At 36.9% G+C, this 22,227-nt stretch overlaps 2 protein-coding genes across 2 annotated transcripts in view; both read right to left on the bottom strand.

The window, feature by feature from the left end:
* LOC149077233 (breast cancer anti-estrogen resistance protein 3 homolog) overlaps positions 1 to 10,458 on the bottom strand; it is an 81,858-nt gene extending 71,400 nt beyond the window's left edge. The window contains exon 1 of the mRNA XM_089244970.1: positions 10,320 to 10,458. The gene's annotated coding sequence lies outside the window, so the exon portion shown is untranslated. The remainder of the gene's footprint in view (positions 1 to 10,319) is intronic.
* Positions 10,459 to 10,637: 179 nt separating this feature from the next.
* Positions 10,638 to 18,917, bottom strand: LOC149077232 (uncharacterized). The gene is made up of 5 exons (XM_089244968.1): positions 18,725 to 18,917; positions 17,395 to 17,527; positions 17,103 to 17,248; positions 11,161 to 11,296; positions 10,638 to 11,028 (listed from the first exon to the last, which is right to left on the bottom strand). The coding sequence occupies exons 1-5, from the start codon at positions 18,759 to 18,761 to the stop codon at positions 10,770 to 10,772; spliced, it is 711 nt and encodes a 236-aa protein (XP_089101094.1). The 5' UTR covers positions 18,762 to 18,917; the 3' UTR covers positions 10,638 to 10,769.
* Between the last annotated feature and the right edge of the window lie 3,310 nt (positions 18,918 to 22,227).

Here is a 22,227-nt window from a genome sequence, read left to right as displayed (position 1 = left end):
TTTTTCAACGTAACTAAGCAGATTTGTTTAAGCTAAATAGCACTAGAATAATCGAAATTTTAACTCGAGATTACAATAATAACTTTAAATTATATAAAATGAAAAAAATTCGAAAAATTTGGCTAAAAAATTACTTTTAAATATTTAGTTATGATATCCGGAGGGATATTTTCGAGATTATACAAAAAGTAGATAAAATTATGAAATATAATAGAAAATGCGATGAATTTAAAATAATCTTGAAATTCAAATGAAAATTACCAAAAATAAAAGATTAGAAAAGGAAAAAAAAAAAACCAATAAAAAAAAAAAGTAAAATAAACTATATAATAAGTAAAATTAGAATTATAAGTTGAAAAATAAATTAAAATTAAAAGTTAAATAAAAAATAAATTGAAATTAAAAGTTAAATAAAAAATAAATTGAAATTAAAAGTTAAATAAAAAATAAATTGAAATTAAAAGTTAAATAAAAAATAAATTGAAATTAAAAGTTAAATAAAAAATAAATTGAAATTAAAAGTTAAATAAAAAATAAATTGAAATTAAAAGTTAAAAAATTAAAAAAATAGAAAAAAAATTAAAATTCAAGACAAGAAATACAAAGAAAAATAAAGCCAAAAAAGAATAACATGAATGATGTTGAAATTTTAAGTAGAACAATTAAAAACAGGTGTAATTTAGTGAATAAATCCATCATCTTAAAAAAAAGGGCGCCAACATAGCCAAACACCCCCCTAAATAAATTTTTTTATTCTGTATTTTTCTTTTTTAAAATGGTGAATAACCTTATGCTATAAGCAGCGATGCTTGAAGATTGCCATCATTATTATGGTTATTCGCGTGATTCCTTTCAAGAGTAGCCTCTGTCTTTTTTTCCACTTTACCCTAACATTTTTATATAATTCGTCGGCAGTGGACCAACCCATAATCATTGACCGACATTTCTCTTCTTTTTTTCGCCATTTCATGAGTTAAGATGAAAGAAAAGGATTGTGATGTTTTACTGCATCCTGTATATACAGTGTGATGACTTTAGAAAAAATCGTGTCCACGTAACGCACGTTGAGCTAACTTCCTCTGACTTTTGAAACCCAGTAAAAAAATATCCTTAATGAATCACTAAATTTGATACTAATTTTTTTGAGGAAATTCTTCCCCATCGTTATTCCAATTGAATTTGCCAGTATTGCTAGACAATACACATCAAGCAGGGCTAGTAAGATTTTAGCCGTGGATGGAATTTTCGGGACCACATGCCCGACATGCAACAAAAATCAAAAACATTCAAACGCTTCCCATTTGTTATTATCGGCAATGTCATGCAAGTGTCCGTACATATATGCATGGAATTCCACATAAAAGCTTTGTTAGGCAGCCATGCCTGTGTTAAGAGAAAAAATAGTATTTTGATCTATTTTTTCACGTCTCCAAAAATTTAGCGGCCCGGGACAGCACTCGTACTCACATCCTGTAACTGGCCTCCGTCCATCCCTATGGAATAGAGTACAAACCATCCCCTGCATTGTCCCCACATGCTAAAACAGGGCCCCTAGGCTGCTATTTTTTACGGGCCCCTGATGAGACTTTCACGGGCCCCTTTATGATGAATTTATAGCGTGAAAAATTAAAAAAATGATAAAAATCATCCCGGGCCCTAGGGCTGGAGTCTTGTCAGCCCACCCCTTGTGGGGGGCCATGATCCCCTGGTTGCTGTCAGTGGTCATGTCTGTCTGTAGCTGGCTTCATACGTTGGGATCGTTGGCGGGCCACTCACGGGATGAGGATTTTCAAGAGATTTTTCCCTATAGTAAATATATATATAAGTTAAGAGGAAAACGGGAATCACATCCCGGACTGTCAGCCATCTTATGAGGGAGAAATCAGTGCGGTCGAACCTTTAGGCTAAGCTCATAGTGGAGCGAAGAAGTACAAGTTACAAGAATTGTGATTAGGAAGAAAAAATGCATAGGTTGTAAAGAGAGATGTCCACAGATAGTAAAAGAGAAGGAGGATAGAAAAAATGACAGCAAGGGGTTCTGAAATGTAAGGATGTGATGATGACGATGCCTCTGTAGAAGAGGGAAAGAAAGATAAAGGGAGAAACGGACCAATCAGCAGATAGTGAAAATCAGCAGATCGAGGTGAAAACAAACGGGTTTGTTCAAGTCACGCACTTCGTTGAGGTGCCTCGCTTCTCGAGTATGTGGCGGTGTATATCAAAACAATAAGATTGTTTTCGCCGCTAGTCTCTATTATACCCTCCCGTACGTCTTCGTCGCCGCAAATGTGCACGGTCATATTCGCACCAACAGCACAGAAATCATAATCGATGGTTTAACTGATTTTAGATTAGACGTCTTAAACATTTCAAACATTGCTGTCCAAATTAAAACTTTTCATGAACCCCATGGGCCACCAAGCCACCGTGGTTTTTTCCGTTATTAAACAGGGTTCCTCAAGTTATTTTAAGCAGTTTTATTTTTTTGACATCATTTCTTTCATTAAATTTGAATTTTCATTTTTTTTTAAATTATTTCTTTCATTAAATTTGAATTTTTATTTATTTTGAAATTATTTCTTTCATTAAATTTGAATTTTCATTTTTTTTGAAATTATTTCTTTCATTAAATTTGAATTTTCATTTATTTTGAAATAATTTCTTTAACCGATTCTGATTTTTTTTATTAATTATGAAATTTCCCGAAAATTCTATAATGGTTTTTTCATTATTCCACAACTCGTGCCAATAATTCCGAAATTATTTTTTCATTAATTTAATTTTCATAAACTATGAAATTACTTCTTCTAAAAATTCTTAATTTGTTTTCCTGAAGTTTTAAAAATTCTGAATTTATTTCTATCAGTTGTGCAATCATATATAAATATATAATATATATATATATATATATATATATATATATATATATATATATATATATATATATATATATATATATATAATTTCAGAGATCTGCAATGAGAACAAGATTGAAGAACACTGAACTAAACTTTAAAAATATATTTGCTTTTTTTACAATTCTTTTTTTTCATTATTTCTTTTAATAATTCTGAATTTACATGGGTGATAGAAGTATCATTTTTATAAATTCTGAATTAACATAGCTGATTGAACGCGCTGGAATTATTTTTTCATTAGTTCTGAATTTACATAGGTGCTGAAATTATTTCTTCTTTCATTAATTCTGGATTTATATATTAATTCTGGAGCCTTATTAATAATTTAATAAGTCTTAATTAACTTAAGATAAGATATATATATATATATATATATCTTATCTTAAGTTAATTAAGACTTATTAAATTATTAATCAGGCTCTAATCACAGCACGAGTATTTATACACATTTGAAAACAATACTGTTGCCACCAAAATATAAACTTTTGTAAAAATATAATATCGGTTCGGCGTATATAAGCAGCGCCAATCCACCAACCACTTTATTTTAAGAATTTTCACAGATAGTTCTGTTTTTATCCTAAAGGTGGCAGGAGCGTTACAGCTTACAAGAAATATCTATATGTTTATTTCTCTTCCATGCAAAAATGATCTGTACGGGATAGCGAACCGGTTCTCTCACCCACAATATACGCCACCATCTCCATTTTTGTTCTTGAAAACTATTTTATTTTATTGGATCTTCGATCAGCAGAAAAAAGAAAAACCATCCAGAAACCGGAACAAACAGCCGTCGGGGGAAGCGTAATATCACAAAGCTTATATATTCTTAGTTGTACAAGAGGAATTAGCACGCAGTAATTGGTGCAAAAGATTATAGGTTAAAGGAATTAAAATTTTTAAAGGAAAGTTAAAGAAGCAGCCGATATCTCGGGTTTCTGTTCTAATTAAGTACATAAATTGCGAAACTGAAAAAAAACCCCCACCATTTACTTGGCCAAATATAAATTTCGCCAAGTACTATTTTCTACAAGCCACCACCAATCACGAGGTGCTAAATCACTCCTATTATATGTAGGAATGTAGAGAATTTGTTTATATCTCTCACACACACACACACACACACACACACACACACACACACACACACACACACACACACACACACACACACACACACACACACACACACAGGAAAGTGCATTTATTGGTCAAAAGCACGACTATCTCTGGGAAACGAGACGTCTTGACCACCCAAAGCTAGAAATAATCCCATCACTTTTTTTACTGAAAAAGTTGATTTACTGAGTTACCTTGAATATTTGTGTGAGCTCATGTGGTGATATGTTTCCAATATATATTACCTTCATAGTAATGTTTATGTGCATTCCCAATAGTACAAAAAAGGGAAATTTTTATGTAATTTAAATAATATATGTGAGTAATTCAAATGTGAATGCCCAGCACTGTCAACGGAGGCTCTATTTGATTATTCCCGTCGCAGTGGAGGCTCTGTGTGTGTGTGTATACTGCATGTTCCGTAAAAGGAAAGGGAAACAAAATTGCCCAACATTGTGGACCGGAGGCTATGTTTCTTCGTTTCCCGTCACAGTGGAAGCGATGTACATATATTTTGCATATATTGTGTATTTAGACCATTCTCAAATCTCTTCCACTTCAAAAAATATGCCAACTTCTCCTTCCTCTTACTTACCCCACAAGTCTTTTTCATACCTCTTTTGAAATCCCAGGCTGCGGTATCCAGCCCTCACGTGCCACTGGGCACACGTGCAGTTTTTCTCCCTAGTCATTGGGTTCAGTTATCCATTTTAGTCGAATGACTTGAACGCTACATCGACTTGATAGCAGTCTTCAAGGGGAAAACTGCACGGGACAAGGGGGGAGCCACCACTATAAATCTTTGCCAACTTTTTCCGACACAACTCTGCCTCTTTTGAGGTAACGGAAATAAGGTGTTTTGCATCAGTCCGGGGTTGTGAGCGGTTCTATCATCGATCTACTTAAAGAGTTAAAATTAATTTTGAAGGGCCTAGTTTCTGAAGAATGATTCATATATATATATAACGGTAGTTAGAAATCTTTTTAAATTCAATAAAAGGTAAATTAACGTATTAATTATTATATTTTCGTATTGCGAGAATCGGAAAGCGCTATTCAGCTTGTTTGAACATTGCAATCATGCCAATAATTCCAAGGAGAGCTATCATCTTGTTTTGAGGCACTTCAATTCCCAAGGATCAGCTGTAGAGACATGATTATATTGAGGCTAAAAGCGAATGAGCGCAGACTTCCTTCTTAATAATGTTTGATAACGTTAATAAGGCTCTAATAAAGCCTTTGTTTAGACTGACATCACAGTCAATGTTTAATTTCCGGTAGTCATCCTTGAAAATAAATAAATAAATAAATAAAAAATAAATTATAGGCTATTTTTTTCTTATTGAGGAAGCGCAGCTCTAGGCGGATACCCAGCCTTTGTTTGAACGATATTATGTAAATTACATTCTCTCTTATAGGCTGGCACTGATAAAAACTATTCCCGTGGTTTTTTCGTTTTGTTTTTAAATTCATCGAATGGCCAACGATCGCTTTCGAGAAAAATTTAACAAATTTCCGCAGTGGCATTAATCTTATTAGTTTATACCAGCGTATCTCAACCTATGGCCCGCGGCGATCGCATAAGTGATCCGTAGGAAGACTTGATGAAATTATTCACCCGTTGTAATTGATATTAGTAGTATTCATATGGATTCAAATAAAATTATATTTTCATACGTAGGTCCACCATACATCATCGAGGAGAATGCAAGAAACTGCGATCCTAAATTCGGGGTATTACTAAATTTTTCCAAAAATAGCAAATTACATTTAAAACTATATATTGCAAAGTATTGCTAAAATTGCTGAAGGGTGTGGAAATAAAGGACTGCTAAAAAAAATCGCAGTGAACAAAAATGTATTTCGCAAAAGAGAAAAGTATTCAAATGATCTGGTGACCATATTTCATTGCGAAAAATACGCCAAGAAAACTGAGATTTTAAATTCGTAAAACACGGAACATCGCCGATCAAAAACCTTGTCAGAAGTAAGCGCAATCACCAATAGTAATTAAAATTCCAAAAAAAATCGTACAAAACTTAAATCTGGAAAATATGTGAGATAAATATTTATGATTTTTGCCGAAATTATCATAATATAATTAATAATAAGAAAACACTGCGTGTGCATTCACGACTTTAGCAAATATTACACATTCAAAAAAGAATCACCGAAAAAACGGGACAAATGTATAAGAAAAATCAGAACAATGAAAATTACAAGAACGTACCGTAATACGGGACACGAGTGGTCCGTAAAATTGTCTGACTTTTTACTGGTTCTTGTTTGCAAGAAGTTTGAGAAACACTGGTTTATACAATATCTAAAAACAGCTGTTTTTAGCCACATTTATATTACGGTTACATCATCGGTATGTAACATCCCTTGACAAGTTGTGGCAGAGTATTCCTCAGAACTTCTGTAATGGTGTTACATATGCTTTATACTTGATTGAGAATGGGAATTGGGCAGGGACGCTATATATATATATATATATATAGAGGCAAAATTTGTTCACCAGATGTTGTGCAGTCCAGGCAGAGATTGGTCTGGACCCAGGGCGGGATTTAGGCAGGGCAGTTGCGAAAGGTGCATTCGCACCAGGACGCTAAATTTTAGGGGCCGCAAAAGGGGTATAAAAGTGTTTATACTGAGATATATTGAGTTACATTTTGACTTCTTAAAGCAATAGCTCAAAATTCTTTCCAAGGCAGGGGATCAACAGGCTCGGGGTTATCAAGCCTAGATTTACCACCGGTGCTTTGGACGCTGAAGGAAAAACGCGTCCAATTCTCAGCGCTTAATTCTACCTTTAACGACGTATTCAAGCCTACACAGTGTGTGGGGTATACATGCTTGTCCCGGGAAAAAAGTGTGGTGCCATGCATATAGATATTATAGACATGACCTCAGAGCTTTGCTATTTGGAGGGCCCCCTAGAACAGATTTTTCATGGGGGCCCCCTTCTATAGTGACTTTATACTGGTAAATGGAATTTATAGGGGTAAAGAAACAAAAAAAATGGGAATATTTTCTGGCTGGTGCCTTCAGCCCTACCCTTGTTGGGGCCATGATTGTAGAGCAGTGGTTCTCATACTTCAAGTAACCATGAACCAAGCTTGCAATATTTCTCGCTGCGCGATCAAGCGTTTATCATCGTCACTTCAAAATATGGAAGTGAGATGGCAGCACCAGGAACCCGAAACAAGCACAATTCTGACAATACGAATACGTTAGGAGCCCACACATACACTCAAAACACATATTCCGTGTAGCAATAGCAGTTGATCTAAACAGGGCCACAATAAGATTGTAGAAGTCTGTTACATTTATCTAGATCAGGGGTGGCCAACAGCGTAGGTAATTTTGTGCTGCCCTCCACGAGGTAAAAATACTGTTTATTAAATATATTTTCTGATCATTATTTGAACTATTATTGGTGTCAACGTCTGACTTTCTAGTTAACAAACAGATCATTTATATTAATTATTTCTAGTGACGTAGTCACTATAGTAATTTGCTATGCTCCCATTACACTGCCTTTCCGAATACATAAATTTGCACAAATTTGTTTGTTGTGGACAATTTTTCCCCATTTCGTTCCTTACCTCAATGGTCAAGTTCCCTATTAGTGGCCTCTGCATGTATAACTGAATGCATATTTGGTGTTCTGCTCACTATGACGAAACTTTTTTCGAATTGGATGTCAGCTCACACTGGCACCTCGAAATTTGGTGCTAAGCTTGGTACTAAAACTGGCAAGCCGAATAAGCTAAGCAGAATCTAATAATTTTAAAGAGCAAAAATTTGTTATATTTGATGACGTGGTTCATATTATGAGCAAGAAAGTCCCACACCCGGACACGATGATTGAGCCGAAAACAGACAAAAATGTATCCCAAGCTGTCCATCTATCTTGGTACCATCATGCGATTACCCATTCTGAATGGTAAATATCATCTACGTGACTTGCATTTGACACGTTTTCCACCCCAGTAATAAAAATCCTCTCGAAGTCTACCGATGCGTGAATCAATTTCTCGAGCGTCTATTCGACCAGCGTGGAGTAAGAAACAAAAATAATCAACACAGGGTTAAGGGGAAAAATAACTGCAGAAATCATTGTGTAAAAATGTTTTGTCTGTAAAATTCAAACTATGAACTCAAAAAACTAAACTAATTGGGTGGAATAATTTACAGAAGGAAACAGTGATTTTTTTCGATGCATTGCGTCTGGCTGGGAACACAATCAGATAAACAATGATTACGTGTCAGCTTATGAAAAAATGGAGACCAGGGTAAAATTGTAATGACTGAATTACAGTATTTCACTTATTTCTTGTGGCGGAGATGAACCTGCAAGTTTTGTGGGCTATATTACTGGTGCAGCTTATACACCGTAGTGTTGCCCCTGGTGCAGCCCGCGATGTCTGCAGCTCACCATTATGTTGGTCCCCGAACAGTGAGAAGTTTGCTACACTTGATCTAGACCGAAACAGGCTACATCCCAATCGATAGTTGCTGGGGAGTGCTTGGCGAAAGATCCATAGAGTGTACGATGACGACCGAGTTGGTCCAAATGTAATTGATTAAGTTCAAGTCCAGAGACTTGGTGGGGGAGGGGGGACCCGAGAAAGCATTCCGAAATCATGGGCAAAGTCTGTTAAAATGAATGTAGTGATCAAAAATACCAATCCGATACACAATTAACTTAAGCCAAGGATTCTTAATCTATGGGTGGTGACTCAAACTTGGGTGGTAGGGACTTTCAGAAATGAGTCGTAAATCATTTGTTGCACCCCTCGCCTCACTAATACCAATACTAACCCCCTCTATGGTAAAGGATATATATATATGAATCTACACGTCAAATACATGGTTAAAAAACCCATTATATGAAGTGCCGTCTTCAGGCATGGGCCCATCCGGGCACGGTCCGGGGGCCTCAAGAAAAAAAGGGCCTCACAAAAATGTGATCTGGTTGAGATTTTCGAGAATTTGCCTGGTAGAGCCTAAGAAAAATCATTTGGCTCGGGGGCCCATGATGCTCTTAAGAAGGCCCTGATTATATGCATTTATTTTCTCTTTTTTTTGTACTTTAAAAAGTATATCTCTCTTTTAGTTTCTTTTCTCTCTCTCTCAGTACAAAATACATCTATATATTTTTATATACATACAATATATATATATATTTTTCATCTAGAAGGAGTTCATTCCTTGTTGGTATTATTTAATGAGAGCTGTTGAGTGTTTTCAGAAATTTATGAAATCGTAAATCGGGGGGGGGGGAGTGGGGGGGAATCGAAAATAAAATTTAAGGTAAAACCACTTTGCTAAGCAAGATTGTATGATAATGATATGATATTGCAAGATAGTTTGTTAATAACATTAAAATAAAGGCAAAAACTGCACATTTTACCCTTAATCAACAATTCTAGATAATTAAAAACTACACTCTAATTAAATGAATTGCTGTGCTGTGTAGGCTATTGTTTCAGTTAAAAACACGATGATAGCACCTGTTTACATCCGTAAAAAAATATACGTTTTTACGGGGGGGGGGGGTGAACCATAGACAGCTAATGCCAATGCTAAATATGTATTTCATTCATAAGAGAAATATTTTGTGTGCGCATTTTTAAATTCAAAATCGAACGAGGTCTATCAGTCGGGAAGTTGATCGTGTGTTGATGTCGGGGGTCACGTCTAAAAGAGGTCAAGAACCTCTGATTTAAACGAAAGGGATATTTCAGCAGTGATAAATTCACCCATAAATATTAATGTAGCATTGGAAATCGAATTCAGATGTGCATAATTGCAGGGTTCGGACGAATAACGGTCCATGTCGTTTTTTAAACTTTACGGTGATTAAAGTTATCTCTGAAAAAATAATTTTTTTTTCCACCTGAAAGTAACATAGATAGTTTTTCGTTCTGGGAAGGTAACTGAAACGGAATGGCAACATAGACCGTTGTGCCAATCATAGAAATCACGATTGCAGCTGCTTAAAATGGCAAAGCAACAAAATGTATGGGTTTCTGCAGGTACTAACTCAAGGAACCTGTAGCGGAAGCTACATGGAACATTAGTTAGTAAAAAACAACAGGTTTTTTTTGCAAAAATGTAACATAGAGCATTATTCGTCCGAATCCTTCAAAACTTTCAAGAAAGAAAAGCCAATGCACGAAAGCGATCACAAAATATGTATCAGTTAAGATAAATATTTTGCACATCGTTCAGACTCCAGTAATTATCTCAAGATAGATTAGATGTAGAACTTACCGCAGATTGAGAATGATTAATTCATTACACACCGAGTTGGTCTACGTCTATCATGAAACCGCTCGCGATCCGTTTCCTTAAGACGGCAGCTGTAGATGTAAAGCTTGACGTTTCCGTAATGCGGCACCTCCTGCCGAGAGAGCGGATGAACACTCGACGAATGACATTTATACTTACTAAACAGATGATGTGTCTTGGAATTAGAAACTCAAAGGCAGGGAATAGAAAAAAAAAAAAGCAAAACGGGAACGGAAATGATCGCGATTAAGATTCTCATTCCACGTTCCTCGCGTCAAATATGGACAATCAACAACGAAATGAACAACAAATACCATTGTTTTAATTATCGAAACTGAAAAACTAATTTACAATAGATTTCTTTTCTACTAATAACAATTTTTTAATTAAATTATTCATTATTTGTAAATTGAATTTAGCAAGGAGATGAATCTATTCTGGGACGAAGTTGTGAAGGAAATCTACGACGAAGTCATAAATTTTGCTGTCCTTGGCGATACCTGTTGGCTTGGCATCATCGGCGAGTTTCACCTTCTGGCATTCGTCACTGTCGGGTTTAAACCCACCACACAGAGCACTTGGAAGTGTCGATATGACTGATGTTATCAATTCTTCACCGAATTTGGTGGCTTCTTCACCGCATGTCTTTATGGCGTCGTCTTTTATTCCGTCGTAGACCCTGTTGAAGCCACTGGAAAGACCCAAAAGGAAGAATATAAATACGCAAGTTTACCACGTTGTTAATTCTCAATCGCTGGATTAAGACCAAAAATTGAAGACCTGAAACGAAACCTGACCCAAAAAAAAAAAAATGAAGTCTTACCAGCAGACTAAAGCGACGCTTCCTTCTTGAGGTTTGGCAAGTGTCGACTCGAAGATGGCTAAGAGGTAGTTTAAGCTTTTACGTGTGCTTTCGTTTGTGGCAACTTTGTTCAAGCAGTTGGCGTTTTGAAGGTATTCTGAAAGAAACGTTATGAAATTTAAAAATATCTTCACGGTAACTGAGAAATACCACATTTGTAATTTTCTGATTTTGTTGAATGCCATCAAAAGACTCAGAAGCGTTCCAGAAATCAATGTTCGGTAAAGAGATTTTCACTGAATTTCCCAGTGATGCTTATCAAAACTTGAAGAAAAGAAAATAGATGAATTATTTCATAAAATAATTATATTTCTTTCTATACTAATCATTGAATAATTTCCAGTGGTGGTGTTTATCTGTGGCACCGGTGCCGGATGAACTTCAAGTGTGGCCCTATTTCTGTCCAGTCGTGGTTTTCGAGTCTTTCATAACAATTAGTTTTTGTCGATAACATTTTGATAGTAATTATTTTTAACACCTTTGTCAACCTTGAGCAGGCTGGCCAATTATTTTTCCAATTCATTGATTTTTTGCCAGTCCGCAAATTAATTTTTCCATTAAATTGTTTTTCTGTCCTTACATTTTTTTTTATCTTATTTATTGTTGTCTGGTCCGCAATTAATTCTTCCAATTTAGTTTTATCGTCTGTTTCTTGCTAGTCGGCAAATATTTTCTCTCATCTACGTTTTGCCAGTCTCTTCATATTATGCTTCCCATTCACTTAGTTTTTGTTGGTCCACTAATATTTTTCCTATTTTTTTATATTTCTTGCCGGTGCTTTAATTTTTTCTGCCATTCATTTATTTTTTGCTGGTTCACAAATGATTTCTCCAATTTATTTGTTTTCCGCTGGACCGTTAAATCAATTTTTCCAGTTTTTATGTTTTGCCGATCAGCGAAATTGTTATACTTTCACCCGTCCTCAGCAATAAAATGCTCGATGAACACTGGAATAGGCCATTATTATTATTTTTTTTGGATAAATTAACCTCATTTCTCCGTTTGAATGAAATCCAAGAAGCTTTTGCAGCGATTAGTTATCGTTATTATTAATCTATATAATATTAATTTAAATAATACTATATGAAATACTCCGGGTCACAATTTATCCTGACGCTGAATGTAGTCAGAATATAAAACTTATTAAAAACATAATTTAATTAGCTAGGAGTACAAAGACGTGCTTACACGTCAGCAGTACACGTTAAAGTGAACAAAGTACGCATAATAAGACACTTGAGGGAGAGTGCACCATATACAAGGATTAAGACGCACTGCACAAAAACAATTATATGCATAAGAAGAAGCGTGAGGAAGGTGTGCTATCTATACAAATTATGGCGCACTACAACTATATAGTTTTTTCAAGGAAACATGCATTTTCTGGATATTATACCGAGGGTTAACTCGGAAATAAAAGTCATCTGGTGTCCGCCGGGACTCGAACCCAGGTCCCTCTTTCAAACTGGGAAAGCATGCAATCGTCTACATCACTGGAGACACGACCCGACCTTCCTTATTACACGCACTGTAGCGTGACCCACTGACGTAAAGGCATTGGCAGAGATTCTAAAATTTTGATTAAAAAAAACTTAGAGCATCTCGTGACCGTTATGTGATTTGTTTCTTGTGTGCGCGAATCAGTTTAAAAAAAGATAATCACTATATAGTGATAGCTGTGGCCACTTCCTACGGTCGATCCCCACTCCCGCCTCGTAGGGGCTAAAGATACTGGGCACATGTTCACGGTTGGGGACGACGACCCCTAACCCCGTCAATGTATTAGAGCAGCTAGTAAACGTGTTAAAGAACAACTCAAAAGAATTGATGTTAAAACGTTGTAATTAGTTTCGTATTTACAAGAGGGGGGGGGGGGGGTTAATCTGCCCACAGGGAGTCACAGCCCAGGGCAGCCAGGAGGAGTCGTAAATTTGAGGAATGAGTTGCCAAAAAAATTAGTAGAATAGGAGAAGGGGGGGGGGGAAAGACCAAATTTGTATATATAACACTAAATAAATCCACTTCTGCCCAGACAGTAATGAACTAGGTCAGTGAGTGACCAAAACGATGACCTAGAGAGTTTGCAAGCACGTGAGTGAGCAAAAGAGTGACTTGTTGCATGAGCTAGCATGTGAATGACCAAACTAATGACCTACCGAGCAAGAGACCAGGTCAATGAGTGATTTAGAACGTGTGCAAGTGTGTGAGCGACTGAAACAGTGTTTAAGCCTGTGACTGACAAGAACAGCCTGTGACGGACCAAACAGTGTGCAAGCATGGGAGCAAAGGCGTCGACATGAAGAAAACATTGGAGGGGGGGGAAGGGCTGAGAATCGCCATTCATCCCGTATATACGTGACTCATTCTCCCCCGTAGGAGACGGAATGGTGAGTTCCATTGTATATTCAAGATTTTTTTTTCCGGGGCCTCAAGGTTCCGACGCCTATGCATGAGACTGACCAAAACAGTGTGCACGCTTGTGAGTAATCAAATGGAGTGCAAGCTTGTGAATTATACTAAAACAGTGACTTTTTAGAGACAATGTGGGAGTGGGGCGGGGGAAGAATGATATGTTGGTTATAGTAAAGGATGGCATTTTCAAGAATAGGGTTATAGAGTAGTCAAGAAAATTAGACTAAAATGAGAGAAGGGCGGTAAAACCATAAATGCACCTCTGATGGTAATACACGATAAGTTAATTATAAATGGAATATGATTGTTAGTTAATTAGTATAACTAATAAGTTCATGAGGGTTAATTGATTCATTAAAAAAAGGATTTTACTGTTCGGAGTAAATAAATAAATAGAGTAATGGGGGTTAACTAATTCATCAGCTAGTTATTAAAATATAATTATTAAATAACAATAACTAGCAGGTGTCCAATTTGGTTGTAGTAGAATATATACATTTTAAACATCTCAGCTAGAGAGATAATCAAATAAATTTATAGTGCAAAATATTCAAATTACGGTGTGAAATATTCGAACAGTTGGATATTTTATTCGTACAGTTACAGGGCAGGGGTTCTTAACCTTTATTAGCCACGACCCAAAATAACCAGCAAGATCAGCATCGCGACCCATGGAACTGTTTTCTTTGGCGAAATTAGAGAAACCAGTGACGCAATATGTATATTTATAACAGGACTGTAAGTGGATTTGAACAATCCATCTAGGAGACCCCTGCGAATCAAGCTTGGGTTGTGACCCATAGCTCAAGAATCCCTAGCTGTAAGAGGATTTGAACGACCCATCTCGGAAGCCCTGTGACCCAAGTTTGGGTCGCTACCCATAAGTTAAGAACCTAAGAACCCCTGGGTTAGGGTTACTAAATTCGAAAACTGAGAAAGGGGAGGGCGCTTGCACACGCACCCTTAGTGACGTCACTTATCCCAAATTTCACGAGAGATGACGCCACGATATTCCGACCGATAAACCATCCACAACAATAATTTTTACCAATAATAGTTCTTTTTCAATACTAAAAAAAGCAGAAACAAAAAAAATTCTGGAAATTTCGACGGTTACTGGTGAATGCGCGTTGGGGGGATGGGGAAGAACACTCATATATCAATGAACAAATATGTTTCAAAGTGGGAAAAAATATTTTCGGAAGCCTGAAAAAGAGGACAAGACGGCGAATTTTCCCAAACGTAGGAGGATGCTTGAATTGACATCAAAAAGGAGGACGGTTGGTAATCCTATATATAGTACAACTGATTCTTATCTCTTCTTTTCTTAGAGATGGTGTCGCCATCTATTATTCCATGTCAGAACTAATCCTCAGTTAAAGGTAATCTATACTCAGTCGCTATATTTATGAAGCGGTCGTTTTACAATTAATTTTCATTTTTCATTTTTTATTATTTTGATTTCATTATCATGCCAGTTTTGTTTAGGATGTGTGCGTGTGTTTGTGTGTTTGTTTTTATCGGCAACCTAAATTTTGAGTGATGAATCAAAATTCTGATACGTGCTGCCATCTACCATCACAGACTACCATCAATGAATGTGATAGCTCTTTATTAATAAGAAAAATTGATGTTTTTCATTCTGTTAGTTTGAATTCGGGACAGGATAATTTTCAATGAATTAGGGAAATCTTTTGTCAATACTTTGGTGTTTCAAATTTCACACTGAATTTCCACTTGGAACAGGGCAGGATTTTTCGTGAGCTCATAGAAAAAGACCGTTAACATGTCCCTATAGCAGTGGTTCTCAACCTTTGGAAGCCCGCTGCCCGGTTTCATTTATTTTTGTAAGTGGGAGATCCGGTCAAACACATGATTAACGGAACGTGAATGGGGGAAAAAGGAAACGGCAGATCAGTCACGGCCCAGTACCGGGCCGCGGCCCGGCGGTTGAGAAACACTGCCTTATAGTGTTCGCCAATTCGCATCTAGATGCGTGATTCTCGCATAAAAATTCAATTTCACTCCCCAAATTTCATTACGGAGTGTGAAAATACTCCTTTAAAGTCTAAGTAATTTAAAAAAAAAATAATTTCGAGTATTTCTCACTGATAAAAGAAAAAAAAAAACCCTTAAAACTTCGGAGAACTGTAAAATTACTCTTCAAAATTATATTTTCTGATAACACTGGACCCTTATACATAGATTTTATGTCAAATTTATGCAAGGTAGATTCTTGTCATCTCTTTCCCCTCCCCCTCACCAGTTGTGGTGAGAATGGTTAAGACGTCCTTCTTCAGGAAGATATGCCGTGTTTCATGGCCCCCGCATCCTGTAGCGGGGCCCCTAGGCTGGTATCTTTTGCAAGCCCCACGGTCAGACTTTTAACGGGCCCCTTCTGTAGTTAATTTATAGCGTAAAAAATTATAAAAATGATGATAACCGTCCTGGGCCCCAGGGATCTTTCAGAAATGCACAAATAATAATTAGCAATATCGGACAAATGAGTAAAGTAATAAGGAAAAATGTGCAAAACACAGTAGTTGGACTCGATATGAATACGCAACCATTTAAATCATTTATAGGAATACGCATTGCCTCCACATCCTGGAGCAGGGCCCCCACTCCAGGATCTTATGCGGGCCCCGACCAGATTATCATGGGGGGCCCCCCAATGATGAATTTACAGCGTGAAAAAACAAAACAAGGTGAAAATCGTCCCGGGCCCCAGGGCTGGAGCCTTGTCAGCCCACCCGTTGTGGAGGCCATGGGAATACGAACGCCTCATACGCATATATGAGCAGTAAACAAGACTTTTATTCCTTTCTTTTGTGAGCATGCAAGTCCCCGATGCATTTGTAAGGAGCACACAAGCCTTTCTACGTATTTGTAGGATCACACATGTCTCCTACGTATTCCTTGGAGTGCACATAATACGTGCACGAATTTTTTAGAAACTCTAGGATGAAGAAAAGTGTACTACCCATTAGCTTTTTCTTTAATACAGTCGAATCCCGTTATAACAAACGCCAAGAGACCGGAGGAATCAATTCGTTTAAACGAAATTCGTTATAAAGGAATTCCAGGTTAACTAGCATTGTTCCTATGTAAACTTACTTGGGGGATTAGAAAAGTGTTCGTTAATTAAAACGAGATTTTCGCTATAACGATATTCGTTAAAACGGGATTCGACTGTATAGGATTTTATGGGGCTAGCCTGAGTTGGGGGGGGGGAAATAAAACTTGTTTGAAGAAGTGAGCGATAGAATAATAAGTCTAGAAAACTATGGTATAATCCGAATGGTACGCAGAACTCATGCATTTCTAGGGTTACGAACACTTCCTACGCATATCTAGGGGGGGGGGGGACGCACGCTCTTTACGCATGCATCATGCGTTGCACTTGCATCATGAAAGGTTGGGGAACTGCTGACGTAGATCATTAATGAGAGGTATTCAAGTTTTATCTAAAAAATGGAAACCGATCTTACTTGCTCTGTTTGGTGATCCAGCAGCACAGATGTCATCCTTGAAGCCTCTGGCCCCTTCTAACACGAGTGCTTCCAGTTCCTTCTGGATGGGAGTCATACATTGCGATCTAAATCCATCCCAGCACGTAAGGGTATCGGTTACCGCCCTAAAACGTTACAACAAAATATTAATGTTACAAATTCACGTCATAAGATTGATGAATTCTATACATGACTGAAAATCATGAACTTATAGAAATATAATGATACGAAATATTAAAAAAAAAATTAAGTATTAACAAACTAGAATTACCCGCAGAAACCATCAGATTCTTCGGGTGTTTCAGGAAGAGAACTCTTAGGCAAGCTGTTGAGGAAATCCTTGATGTAATCTAAGCATGACATGAACTCAACGCTGTGACACTTTGGCTCTGCGTTGACCGTACCTATGCAAAATATGATTAATTGACAACGTTAATATGAAATGGGACCGTATAGTAAGTGTTTAAGTTTCTGGTTGCGAGTACATCCCGTTCAATTTATCACTGATATTTGTAAATAACGGGTAAATACACGTAATGAATTATTTAGAATGATCAGGAACTTAATTTTTTCCATAACTTGAATAAAAATCCATCCACTTTAAAAAAACAATAACTAATTAAATATAATTTAGTGAGTAAAATTTAGTATTATTTTTGTGATGAGCTTCTTTCATTCATGAAAAAGTTTCTCTCAATCTTAAACATATATTTTAAATATATAGTATGTTCAATATATTCAAATTCGAAACAGGCCCACAGAAAAAGATTAGCTAACATGGGCTCAGCCCAGGACCCTCGAGTGCATAGGGAGTCTCGTGATGATGAAATTTAGTGCAGTACTCTTCAGTTTTTGAGAACAAATGTGTGAATTTTAGGCATAGCAGTTTTATCACATTGGCCCAGCCTGGCACGGCCCAGGGGCCTTAAGTGCCGGGGGGGGGGGAAATCTGAAACCCCCTCGAGAAAATTCTGCGTACGCCTGTGGGATCGGTACATGCAGGAATGTATGTTCCGAGTGGGGCATTTAACGTTTCCGGATGGTGTTCACGCACCTAAGTTCTTATGTGATTTGGAATTGTTATCGTACGCCTGAATTGTACTTTTAGTTTGGCGATATTTTTCTTAATCACCCTGTATTTCCGACAGTAAGTATGTTAACTGGCAGGTACTCAAAGAAAAATCACTATCCGGGGGGGGGGGCATGTCACTCTTAACTGAGGCCCTATTGGTAGTCAGGCACTTTTATCTAGACAGGGGTCCCAAACTACCCCCTTTGCCAGAGACCCCAAATGTGGTTATGGTGGCTCTGTTCACGAGCACCGTAACTGTCCATCATTATCAGAAGAGCACCCGCAAGGCAGTTATGACATCTATCTAATGTCGGATCAGTAAATTTCTCATACTTGAAACAATCTAAATTATATATTTAGTTGAGAGAAGTCGATTCGTACATGTCCAGTAAAAACCTATTATATTTTGATGAGCACCACGGTGCTCGTGCGCAATAGGTTGAACATCTCTGATACCAATACCTTCAGAAACAAATATTTCACCATATACAGTCTAATTACGAAATTATAATTCAAAATCTGAACTTACTGAGAAACAGGAAAACTGCAAACATCAAAATCCTCATGTTGTCCAGTGTGTATATGAATGGATGTATGTGGATGACTTGGAATTGAGACTTCAACAGGTCGTAGACGATGGAATGAGAGGAAAATATAGTTTGCCGGGCATCTTTATACGCTGATTATGTATATCCTGCTTACAAAATTCGCAGCAAAAAACTGAAATTACAAGTAAAAGAAAACCTACCAGAAGGAAGTTAAATGAAATCAACGAAGCGTTTCAATGTTGACTAACGAGTACGTGCAATTTCGAGAATGTCCATTATATTCCGACTGGTCACCACTCTGCTGGACGCAAAGGAAAGTAATTTCGTATTTTTTTTTATCGTAGGGACGACATGCTTGTTCATCATGGTCATGGTACATCGTTTGTCTGTGTCATGAAGGACGTTTCGTAAATAATACAATGAACGATACCTTGTTGCCCGGGTGTTTGTGTCTGTCTGTCTCCTCTCTCTCGAAACCGAACACATGCTTTCGAATAAGCAAGCGAAAACAACAAGGTATTTGCTGGAGAAATGCTTATGAGTAATATTGATAAAATGTCGGCTGACTCAGGGATTTGCGGTATGTTGAAAATCGAGGTGAATCCGTTCGGTTTTTGTTTTTCTTGAACGTTAAAAATGAAATTGTCTCACATGGGGAAGGGGGGGGGGGTGATTAAGCAAAATCGTCATTATACCTAGATTCGTATTAAGATTGTGTATTAAATATAAATCATATCAGACTTAGGACTCTTCTACGTGTACTGTACTTAGGACAAGAGTGTTCAAAATTTTTATGAACGTGGGCCATTCAAGAAATTTTATTTTATGACGAGATACATACAGCAGCAGAACACCTAGGATAAGATCGTTGGTGTGCTTCCCTATCAGACTTTTCACGGGCCTGACTACAGTGAATTTATTATATGGGAAACATCCCTCTCCCCCATCGGTCTCCCAATATAAAAAAAACCTCTCCGCAGAAAGCAGGCAGACCTGCTACATGGTACTGACATAACATGGAAATCATTCAAGCATTTACTATCTTTAATTCAAAATGTGCAATGAAGATAACAACACCAGAAAGACAAAGAAACAAGCAAATTTCTGACAACATAAATAAGTTAGGGGGGCCACATATGCAACTCAGAACACACATTTCGGAGAAGCGTCCGCTGTCCAAATTTTATTTAATCGGAGTATGGTTTTTTTTTAAATATGTTAAACTGAAATTGAGATTATTGATTTTCACCAATAAAATCCCATAGTCATATACTTATATACCTGGAAATGTCACTAAAAACAAGTTTTGGTTTCTCAAGACCACATCAGATGTTTCCACTAATTAAGCATTAATATGGGAATGAGAACCAAACATCAACGCCGTTGACGGGTGTCAGTGGGCCCATTAATCTTTTCCACCAAGGATTGACCCAAGCTCTGTTAACATTCGTCTAGGGCGAGATATCTCGTACAAGAATTAGGTGAAAGCAATACATTGGGGAACTCTCTCTCCCCTTTCTTTCCCTATTACCATTAAGAAGGTTCATAACTATAAACTGAAGTTGACTTTTTATCTTATCCCCAGCATTATTTCTTTTCTCCCTCACTAAAAAGAAAATAAATAAATATAACATACATAAGATGGACGGCTGAGAGGGGGAGGAGGTAAAGAAGAGGGGCAACCTGCTCTCTCCAGTCATCTTTGACACCCCTGAAAATCCTGTATATCAAGAAAAATACAAGTTTCTTAGATGCATCGCTAGTTCTTCATCTTCACATCATTCAAATGTTTTTTGCGAATATTTAAAGCCTGTACATAAAGAGTTTTATGATCACTTCATTTCTTTACCTCACACTAATAATAGTCACATCATCGTGGGTCAATCCACTACCGATTGAGTTGTACAGGAGACATTTACTGTATTTAACTCTGGAACGGGGTTGTTAACAAGGGGTCCTTTTCTCTAATAGGGTTGTTAATAAATGGAATAGCTTACCCCCGGAGGTAGTAAATTGTAACACAAATGACACGTTTAAAAAGGAATACGATAAACATGTTGGGGTAAATCGAGAAGCTTGTTAACAAGGGGTCCTTGGAAAGATTTCATGGGCTGTGTTCCTGAACTAAGGGTGAGAGCCTGATAAACACTCGTCATTTTTTTATATCTATATACTTAGTACTATTCTGAAGAGGGTATCAATAAGTAAGGTACCACTGCAGAAAGGGACCATGGAATATAAAATATTAAATACCCTCGTACTATGAAGGTGTTTTTTTTTTCTTCTCCATCCTTGTATACCCTCGTACTGTAAAGAAAAAAATATTTTTCAGGCACCCGACAAGCCCTCGATGCCATCTATGAAATTTTAAGCAAGCCTCTTTCTCGCTCCGAAAATGTATTATGCGATATTATATCGAGATCAGGTATCGAACAGCGATAGAAAAAAATTGTATTATCACAAAAATTGTAAAAATGCAGAAATGTATAAAAAAAATTGTAAATTTTTTTTAGATTAAATTTTTTTTCTATCGCTGTTATGCAAAAATTATTTTTACATACAAAATAAATACAATGATTATAAATTGCCCAGAATCAGCTTAAGCGAAAAAAAAAACGGTTTTCGATCCAAACGTTAATTTTTTTATTTCCTTTTATGCGTTATGACAAGCACATTTCTTCTAATTAGAATGTACCTATCCACATGAAGCATTGATTCGTACAGGAAATGTGTGCATGCGTATCCGTTTCTCATCAGCATTTTGCTTTCGCGGTAGTAATTTGTTTGAGATTTTGCTCCGTCAGCAAATTGCTATTCCTCATTCTCTTATGGATTGAGATGTCATGAAAAGTATAGAATCCCCCAGTGAATTACGTTCAACTCACACTCACGCATTCTCTTCTTTCTCAGTCTCTCTCACACACTCACGCACGAGATTTAATGTATTTATATATTTTTCAATTTATACAAAGAGATCGCAGACAAACAAAGAACGTCGTTGAATAATGCAGAGGATAAATATGACGGAAACTGGCTTAGGCCTATACTGACAGAAAAAAGATCGGAAGAGAAATTCTCGGGGCAATGAGCTATTCGTTAGTGAAAGTTAATTTCCGAATGAAAGCGTGTATAACATTTGCCCAATAACACTCAGAAATCACTAATGAATTTGGTCCCTTTCACACGGACACGATACATACGGAAACTTTCAGACGATGCGGAATACGCCCGCAACATCGAAGTGTTCGTGCGGGTCCGGGATGTCGTCCGCATGTGTCAAAACCTAAGTGCGGGATTCGCACATACAGGTTTTGTACATTAGGTTATATGGAGCTATTCACACGAAGCGGGTCCGGGTGGAATTCGTTCGCATCTTTGGCTACTTTTAAAGATGATTTTGCATGAAATGTTTGTAATTATTTTTGCCTTACTCTTAAAAACACCATATGAAGGTTCCTGTTCATCAATAAGATGTTCCCACATA

Source organism: Pholcus phalangioides, unplaced genomic scaffold, assembly GCF_987345545.1.
Source record: "Pholcus phalangioides strain wild (caught in Gottingen) unplaced genomic scaffold, Ppha-v1.0 ptg000015l_1, whole genome shotgun sequence".
In the NCBI taxonomy this organism is placed as follows: domain Eukaryota; kingdom Metazoa; phylum Arthropoda; class Arachnida; order Araneae; family Pholcidae; genus Pholcus; species Pholcus phalangioides.
Note: the sequence above shows the minus strand (reverse complement) of the source record. Positions and strands in the feature narration are given on the sequence as shown.

Coding starts and splice junctions, on each gene's coding strand:
- LOC149077232 (XM_089244968.1), bottom strand. CDS start 18,761: ATGAGGATTTTGATGTTTGCAGTTTTCCTGTTTCTCA. Junction 17,249..17,394: donor GAATCTGATGGTTTCTGCGG/GTAATTCTAGTT, acceptor GTAACGTTTTAG/GGCGGTAACCGATACCCTTA. Junction 11,297..17,102: donor TGGATCACCAAACAGAGCAA/GTAAGATCGGTT, acceptor CGTTTCTTTCAG/AATACCTTCAAAACGCCAAC.